Source organism: Sander lucioperca, chromosome 24 (genome assembly GCF_008315115.2).
Source record: "Sander lucioperca isolate FBNREF2018 chromosome 24, SLUC_FBN_1.2, whole genome shotgun sequence".
Lineage (NCBI taxonomy): Eukaryota > Metazoa > Chordata > Actinopteri > Perciformes > Percidae > Sander > Sander lucioperca.
The window spans coordinates 15,767,286-15,776,965 of NC_050196.1; the positions used below are offsets into that span (position 1 = coordinate 15,767,286).

The 9,680-nt window shown below is 40.3% G+C and overlaps 1 protein-coding gene across 2 annotated transcripts; it reads left to right on the forward strand.

The window, feature by feature from the left end:
* Positions 1-3,158: 3,158 nt before the first annotated feature.
* On the forward strand, positions 3,159-9,074 carry pjvk (pejvakin). Of its 2 annotated transcripts, XM_031291769.1 has the most exons (6): positions 3,159-3,369; positions 4,466-4,661; positions 5,576-5,717; positions 7,067-7,184; positions 8,431-8,478; positions 8,606-9,074. In XM_031291769.1, exons 1-6 carry the CDS (start codon positions 3,159-3,161, stop codon positions 8,959-8,961), a joined length of 1,071 nt encoding a protein of 356 aa, XP_031147629.1. In that variant the 3' UTR covers positions 8,962-9,074. The 2 variants fall into 2 exon arrangements, with proteins under 2 accessions (XP_031147629.1, XP_031147630.1); XM_031291770.1 differs by lacking the exon at positions 8,431-8,478 and having other exon boundaries at positions 8,660-9,074.
* Positions 9,075-9,680: the final 606 nt, after the last annotated feature.

A 9,680-nucleotide genomic window follows, 5' to 3' on the forward strand; every position in this document is an offset into this window, starting at 1 on the left:
CTCATCATTTTTTCTTGCTTTATTTTCGAGGCCAACCTCCTCCTCGGGGCTCTCACATGTTGCCTTGGAGATGCAACTAATTAAAGACTGTATAAAATGTGTCCATGATGAAAGAATATGGGATGAATGATGCTTAAAAAAGACTTTTGGAAGCTCAAGTTGAGCGTTTCTTTTCAGGACATTTTTTAAGAGCTAAAAAAAAAGCAACATGCAGGATTTACAGTTTCCTGCCGACCTTTCACCTTTCACTTGCTTTGCGGTTCAAGAACAATGTCTAATCGACTTAAACAACCAAATGTTTCATGTCTTGAGTTTTTTTTCTGCTACACCAATGGAGATCTGAGTTGCATGTCAGTAAGCCACTTTTTTTCCACTTTTTGTTTTCACTGTCATGTACATCTGCTTCATTACAAATGAATGGGTAACTTTTTTCTATGACATAATAAAGGGGTTGAGATGTCTAAATCTTGGGCTCCAATCCTCTATGTCCGCTGCTGGAAAAGATCATTTCATCCTCCTCTCGTTTTAAGTTTTTCTACCGGCTTTAATTAAAGCTGCTCCAATCAATTTGTTTTACATTAACAATGGATCAAATGACAATGTGCAATGTGAAAGGAGTCCCTCGTAGTGAAAATTATCACCCACTCTGCAGCATTCAAGCATCTTTTTGGCTAATTATTTGGGGTGTTTTTATGGCCTGCAACTTTGATTTTTTTTTGGTTCATTGTCTCTCATCAGCCTTGTTTCCAGCAGCAGTGAGGGGCTGTTTTTAGTGAAAAATATGTGATACTTCTACCAGCCCAGCACCAAATGGCAGACAGACAAAGTTAGCGACTAGCTAAGAAAGAGCAACGACAGCTACAAGCCAGATATTTCACTCAGGAGCCAAAAACAGGGCTAAAAGAATGGTGAACTGCATTATCCAGATCACTAACATGACTTCAAATAGATGCTAATTGCTTGATAACACATTAGCCAACAACTGTATAAAGTGATATGTCAGTGTTGTCTTTACAGCTTGTTGTGCTGCCCCCAAGTGGCCAAAAAACAAATGTATGCACCCCAAGATAAAAATTTAAGTTTGTCTAATAATAATGTAGCCTATAATATAAATTATAAAGGAGGTATTTGTTTACACAAAACCAAAGCTGAATGAACTCCAATATCAATGAATTGTTGGTATCTGTACTGTATCGATTGTACCTGTGACAATGTGTTGAAAATAAAGCAACCTTCAGACAAAAATAAAGATCTTTTTTTGTGTGTTTATTTTGCCATCTTCCTGAAATTCCTGCTGAGCTTAATCTGTGTGCTCCAGCTTGAGCGGTTTACAATGTGCATGTTACATTCATCTGATGTGTTTTCCAGGGCAATGTCCTGCCAAGTCGGAGCGTCGAGCAGACAGCCGGTCCCTGAGGTGATGTCCCGGAGGTAGAGAACAAAACAAACGAGACTTCTTTGCCGTGGTCTCGTACACAGAAATATTCTTAACCAGTGACTTTCTCTTGAACTGAGCTATCAAAGCCTTCCTAAAGTCGCATTTATGTGAGTGGATGAGGTGGATTTCACTTGTTTCCTTTGCTGTAACAACTTCTGGTCAGGAAGTGTTTTCAGGTGCTTCAAGAACAGACTGGTTTCACATTACAGAGTCAGAGAGCCACACGGGACAGAAATTGAGCAGATGGGAAGACAGTTCCTCTGTCAGATAAGGAGCTCAGCTTCTGTACATCCATATGTTTTTTTTTTAATGCAGTGTGATAAACTGGTGCTTAGAGGGATTATCCTTCAATCTTTTTAAGTGCCAGCCCCTGAAACAGCCATTTTACACTATTGTTTGTTTTGGTCTAAAAGCTGTACTTGCTCTTTTTCTGTTTCCCATTGTTTTTTGCACCTGTTCCAACTTTTGAAATCAAAGTGCAAACAGTTGAATGATTCACCATTAACCATCTTTGCACTAATCTGTACAAGCTATCCACATTGTTCAGTTGCATGGTGAAAGGTATTGTGCAGAGCTGTGTGCATTCCTTCACCTTTACACAAACATGTTACACTTGTAAAGACACTATGTATCACCGGCACTCGCTGAGCAGGTGATTCCAGGTGAAAGCTTACTGATAATTCACTTTGGTGAACATCATGAGGTTTGGAAAAAAACTAAGATTCAATCCTGAAATTCCTGGCTGCACGCCTGAGTGTAAATTGCAGTGTGCTGATTTCTTATATAGCTTCCAAGAAACTACAAGTCCTCTTTTGGGCAAGACGGTGAGAAATTACAGGCTGGTGTAATGTATAGAAGTATTACTGAACTCTGCTCTTGTGGTAAGAAAGAAAAGCATCGGACAAGTGGCATTTAAAACCTAAAAACATACAGGCTATTTCTGGATGTGTAGACTTGACAGCAGTGTAACCACAGGAGAGATCAGCCCATGATCACATGCATGCAGGACACACACACACACACACACACACACACACACGCACACACACGCACACACACACACACACACACACACACACACACACACACACACACTCACACACACACACACGAACGCACGCACACACACACACACACACACACACACACACACACACACTGTAAGTACAGAGGCCGGACTGAAAAGGTGGACATTATCCAACAACAAAAAAAGCTGCTATGAAAAAACATTAGATCTTACAAAAACCACAGAGACATCCCTAAAAAAAGCTTTTTCAGGCATTCGTGGCCAAAGCCGATGTTTCATGTATGCCAAAGTCGAACATGTAGCTACTGTTCAGAATAAGACTTGTATTCATAGTTCAAACTTTAGTCAGCAGTTAGAGACAGTGTGCTGCTAAAAAGTGTAAGAAATGCTCCTATAATGTGTTGTTTTCCCACCTCATTTGTCACATGACAGGAAGCTGCAGGCTTACAGTGACCTTAACCAGTAAACATGCATCTTCTGCATCCACAGCCACCATATTCCCTTACACACCACCTGCATTATTTAACATTTCACGAGTCTGAAAGAACACTCCAGAATTAGCTTCCCCATTGAGAAGAGCAGCTCACCAAACAGGACCAGCAAATAAACCTAGCATTTGTGTGACACTGCAGTCTTAGAGGAACAATATTCTTGTTTTACCTGGTTTGATACTTGTGGATCTACAGTATCAACATGTTCACAGCAGCCGCTAAGAACTTTGTGAAGCAGGTTGGGGACACAGGGAGGTTGATCCCCGTCCCGAGCCTGAGCGAGGCCGACCGCTACCAGCCCCTCAGCCTGGTCACCAGGAAGAGGAAGAGGCATTTCTGGAAGAAGAACAAGTACGCATCGACCCCCTTCTCACTGAAAGACATCCTGGTCGGGGAGAAAGAGATCACAGCAGGTAGAGAAATCAAACCAGTCAGAATTTTCAGGATCAACTTTTGAGATATGTTAAATCTGGCTTTGTTGACGTACTTTTTTTTGCCCCCTTTTAAGTAGCTTAAATGTGGAACTACAGTATCATATATAATGTATTAGAAAATATATGAAGTCAACACTGAGTGAAGTTTTTGAATACTCAAATTTTCATGGTTCCATCATTCTATCAAATTTAAATATTCCAGATGTCGTATGCATCATTTTATACACATTTCATCCCAAACTCAACCTGACATATTTGGTATCTTTGTGGAAATGTAGGATCTCCACTTGCGTTTTAAATAAAGTTCTGTGGGTTTGAACAATGTGTAGCTGCACATGCAGCAATGGCTGACTAGTGGGTCAGTAAATGTTTAAGGGTTACAATATAACTCAATATCCTGAATTTCCTTTGATTGTGTTAAGATTTCAAGCCCCAACGCACTTCAAAATAAACTCTGGTCTGACAATATATAAGGCTAATTTTGTCTTTTATGTTGAAGTTAATCAGTCATAACGTCTTTCTTACTGAGACTAGATTCACTTTCTGCGATTCATTTTAAGGGGACATTTGGTAAATATGTCCAGAGGTGAGGGAAGTAGCAGTACAAGTAAAAGCCCTGCATTGAAAATGTTACTGAAAGTATTATTATCAGCAAAATGTACTTTAATGATCAAAAGTCAAAGTATGCAGAAAAATGGCCCCATTGAGCGTACTATTATATATTAGATCATCAAGTAGCATTTTACTGTTGTGGCTGGAGCTAATTTTAATTACATTATATCCTTAGTTTCATCATGTTTGAATTCAAAATATAAATTTCTAGAGTTACTTACTTACTGTCAAATGAATGTAGTTGGGTAAAAAGCACAATAATTTCCTTTAAATTGGATAGGGATAGAAGTATAAAGAAGCAGAAAATATAAATAATAATTATAATTTATACTGATTATTGATCCCCAGTGGGGAAATTACAATTTACACTCTGTTTGTTAGAAATCACTACACACAGGCCTATGTCCTTGCAATATGTCTTAGCATAACTTGATCACAAAAGCTCTATTTTATTCTGAAACAGGAGTGTCTTCTTATCAACTCCTCAACTACGAGGACAAATCTGACGTGGCCCTCAGCGGCCGGTTAGGAAACCACCTGATGAACGACGTGGGCTTCAACATCAGCGGATCGGACTCTGTGGCCGTCAAAGCCTCGTTCGGCATCGTGACCAAACACGAGCTGGAGGTGCCCACCTTACTGCGGGAGCTGCACTCCAGGTAACACAACATACGGATGGGTGCCAAGGCAACATCATCATCATGCATGGTATCACTTCAGGCTGATTAGATGAAGTGCCAACTCTGCAATAATTTATTGATAACCAAGTGGAATTATCTATTTTTTCATTAATTATTTATCCTTTTAAAAGGAGAGATGTAGGTAGAAGTGTCACAACAATCATACAGTATATATTACATGTTTGGATATGTGTGTGTGTGTGTGTGTGTGTGTGTGTGTGTGTGTGTGTGTGTGTGTGTGTGTGTGTGTGTGTGTGTGTGTGCGCGTGTGTGTGTGTGTGTGTGTGTGTGTGTGTATGTGTACATGTTTGAATGTGGTATGTGTGTGTGTGTGTGTGTGTGTGTGTGTGTACATGTTTGAATGTGGTATGTGTGTGTGTGTGTGTGTGTGTGTGTGTGTGTGTGTGTGTGTGTGTGTGTGTGTGTGCGCATGTGCGTGTGACGGAAAGGTGTGTCAGATGTTTGTTGTGTGACCAAACAGATGGTTTTTTTATGTTTGTGTTTTTAATATTATCTGTTGATTGTCGGAGAAAACGATGCAAGAAAATGTTCTGGGTGACAGACAATAAAGTTTTATCTTATTTTATCAACTGTCAATTTACCGTGAAAATTTTATATTTTAGAGACGTGTACTGAATATTTCCTAACAAAGGCTATAAGTTGATAGCTGACCTTTGACCTAATTGTGACAGAAGGAACGTGAGAAGAGGGGTTTCTCCCTGTTAGGATGAATAAATGATTGTGTTATTCTACACTGACACACATACAGGACAGGGGCTACATACAAGAGGACAATGCAAGACAGTCTTGAGTGACGTTAACAGGTTTATTGTGTTGGAAAGATTGGTTTTAGCCTCAAAAGTACACAACTAAATGACAAATTTCCTTTTCAGGAAAGTGGATCTGGATCACTGCCTGGTTCGCCAGTCCAAGGAGAGCGGTCGGACCGTTCTCTGTGTCGTTGTGGAGAGCATCCGCACCACACGCCAGTGCTCCCTGACCGTCCATGCCGGCATGAGAGGGACCACCATGAGGGTACACACCACACACACATACTATGTTCATTGGGCTCACTTTTGGGAATGCCATACAACCAACTTGTGTTAAACACAGTGGAATCTAATTGGAGACACTAAGTCATTTAATGGTTTATGGTCAGGACGGCATACGTAATACTTTTAATATTCATCCTTTATTTAAAAAACATCCCAAATTCAATAGCTTTTTCTATTATGAAATAGTTGGCTTTGTAGTTTATTCATGACCAATACAACGCACCCTTGCACATGTAAATACACTCTGGGGTTAGTTACAGTTTGCAAATTTAAGATATAAGTGTTTAGATGACATTTCTACTTTGTGACTCTCCTCTACCTGTGTTACTGTTAGAATGGCCGTGTAGCAGTTGGATATTTACAGCAGGAGAGTTGAGGTACGGTGTAGACCAAACAGCTTTATTTCACCAACAATTCACGCAAAATGTAGGACACAATCACAACAAACTAAAGTGAGGACTACAGGTCCCATGTGGCCCTGATTGCAGCAGCAGTGATAGATGGAAACTGGCAGCCTTTTATAGCCATTACCTGGACCCTACCACAGCACAACGGAAATCTGAAATTAACTTAACATTAACAATTATACAAACCACAACAAACACATACGATACATTTCTACTTCCCTCCTGTTATTAATCTTGATTTACTTTGCATTACGTTACCTAGTACAATCAGACATAGGTAGCCTGAACAACTATTCTAAGTACTCAAACACCCCTTCACTAATTAAGACATGGTATCTCCCGGGAGCTTTAAAATGGGGCTCGATAACCTGGGGTACTCTTTTAGCCTGAACACCCTGGAGAGGAGACACAGCAGAGGTGAGTAACTTGAACACAAACATTTTACACTCAACGGTTAACCTGCATTCAATTAATCAGGCAAAGATTACACCATACTGCATGTTTAGGTAACTAAACTAGCAAACTGAGTGCATGTGTTTCTCTTGACAGGTCTGGCCTCCCACCAACACCAGCTGCAACATCCACAAGATATATATTTTAATAAACATTCAAAACTTTGCGGTTGTGCTTTATTTCATTTACCAGTAACCTAGTAAGAGCTACAGCATGCTAATGCTAAACAATATTGCTAATGAAGAGGACCTTTGTTACGTACTGTTATGCTACATTTTAGCATTTACTATTATCCTGCAAGTGTCATTTGTTGCCACAGTTGCCTCCGTTTTGTCTTTCTTTGAATGCTACATACTGAAATATCTCAATAAATGGAGATTTTCAGATGAAGTGCCTCGCCATGATTTGTCTGAAGATGCAGATTCTTCTGTTATCTCATGGCCAGTCACTCAGCTTTCTGTTTCTGCAGTTTCAGATCGACGATGGAAGGAATCCTAAAGGTCGAGACAAGGCCATCGTCATCCCGGCTCACACCACCATCGCATTCAGCATCTGTGAGCTGTTTGTTCGACTGGATGGACGACTTGGTAGGAACACATACACTCACACTAAAGTGTAAAACTACAATTTTTGTTTCATTTGCGAAATTAGGGTGCAAAAAAATAGGGGAAAATTGAAATGAAAGTAAAGATTCTTCTGTTGCAAGCATCACAGAAACCACTAAATGAAGCTTACAGAGCTTTGAATGAAAATGTTCTGCTTTCTGAAGTTTTGCTGACTCCGACTTTAATCCACTACAGACAGAATTAAGATGAAAGTCAACGGAGCACTTAAAGGATAAGGTTGAGAGAAAATTGAAGGCTTGAAACCCATCATGGTTGAAAGCTGTCTCACATGAAAAGCTGTGGGAGCATCAACATCTGAGGCTCCTCGGCACTCTTCATGCCACACATTCTTATCTTCCTATAACAGGATCTTTTCGTTCTCTGGAGTTATGGTGTCATGGCTTATGACCCTGGCACCTGAAATCACACTGTACACAGCTAAATATTTCAGATACTAAATTATCTAATGTGGCCTAATGGACAAAGGCGTCTGACTTCGGATCAGAAGATTGCGGTTTCAAGTCCTTCGTGGTTGAAAGATCTCTGAACTAATCTGAGGACAACTTATGGCACTGTTTGCCAAGTTGGGCACTAAAGAAATGACACTGCTTCCATGATCTTCTTTTAGTAAAAGTAATTTGTTCTTCAGCAAGAAATGTATAAAGAGAAATGTGGGCATTTATTACACAACTCGTGTGAAGGAGCGGTCCACCATTAGAGTTAATTCCATCCACAGAAGGTGCATGGTGCTAAAAATGCAAAGTTCATGGGTTCATCAATTTAACAAATCAATGTGTCTGCAGCTACTCATATGTAAATCATCTGCTACAATTTAAGACATCCACTTGGCCACTGGGAAACTGTGCTAGCATTTTAGACCAAATGATTAATTGTGATGTACGTGGCAGGTTACATGATAAAAAAACTTAGAATAGACTAAACTTAAGGGTTATGAAGTAATTTGATTAAAACAAATTACTAGGATTGTCCTCAAGTATTTAGTTTGGTTGGATTTCTGGGTGATTCTATGGGATTATAGAATAGGCAAAAATAGGCCTCAGCCTATTTTTCGGTGAGCTACGGTGGCAAATTGTTTTTTTTTTTTTCATGTATGTTAATCAAAATAAAATTATTCATCATAATGAAAATACTCAGTGGGTCCTAATTTGACTCTTGGAAACTCCCATAAAGATGACCAAATCTCTGAACTGACATCTTCTTGTGTCAGATATCTGTGTAGCCCCGGAGTCTCAGGGTGGATTTGAGCGGGAGCAGATCAGGGAGCAGCTCGGTGGTTTCATCGGTCACTTCTCCATGGGCCGACTGCGCCGTTTCCTGTCTGGAATAATCTATGGAAGCCCCTTCAGAGCAGGTACGGTAATCTCTCCTACATAATAAGAAACCACTTACTTTCACTATACTTACTGCTCTTTTTGCTTTATCCAACCACTGTGCAGATAACCAAACATTTGAGGAGCTAACCCACTCCGACACATACATGGACGACATGGTAACCGACTACTACGAGAAAGCCGCTAGCATGACAGACGTGTCCACTGCCTACCTGAGAGAAAGCTCCCACACACGGGTCAACCTCCTCAAACACAACATCCCCAAAGGGCCCTGTGCGCTCTGCGGCATGGGCAGCCAGAGGCGGGAAACTGTTTATGGCTGTCTGGAGTGCACGACCGGGGGTCTGAAATATGTCCGGCTGCATGTGGTGCCCTGTTTCGACCTCTGGCACAAAACTCTGAGGTGACAAAGGAAAGGGATGTGTTCAATTTCTCATGGTGCAAGATCCTGTTTACTAAGCCATTTTTTTTAAATGCTTGTTTCTGTAATCTTTCAAATAAAAGTCAAACTGGACTTGGACTGGACTTTATACTGAACCACAACACCTCAAGCCCCCTCAGCAACAGCCAGTAAAACATACAAGAATAAAAACTTGGATATTATCTGTTATAACATACAGTATCACGTTCAGTGTACCTTTGGCAACGACCCATTTCTACACGTGTGCTTGTGTGTACTGTAGCTGCCTGATGCTAAATTATTCAGTGGGTGTGTTGGGTGTGAAGGACAGGAGGGATCATGTAAAGGCCAGCATCAGCCTGGTTCTGTTTCTAGTGTGATATTTATTTTGAGCAGGACCTTTTGCTTTCACTGTTTAGTGTGTACAGTACAGATCTTTCCACTTTCATTAACTTTGATGGAAACTTGAGAGCTTTTATTTGTAAAGGAAAGATTGGGTCAATTCTATAATGAAAATGTACCATTTCATTTTAAGCCAATAAGGTAATTTTGGAAGTGTGCTGTTACTGTAGTTTCTAAAATGACTAAGGTTAATACTTGAAGATACTGAAATCTTTTCAGACAGCAGGTTGGCCTCAGGGGCAGAATGAGTTTGAATTAGATGACAGAGGTTGCAAAACTTGTACCCGGTGTAACCCAAATTTAGCTAATCCCCTTGTAAAGTGT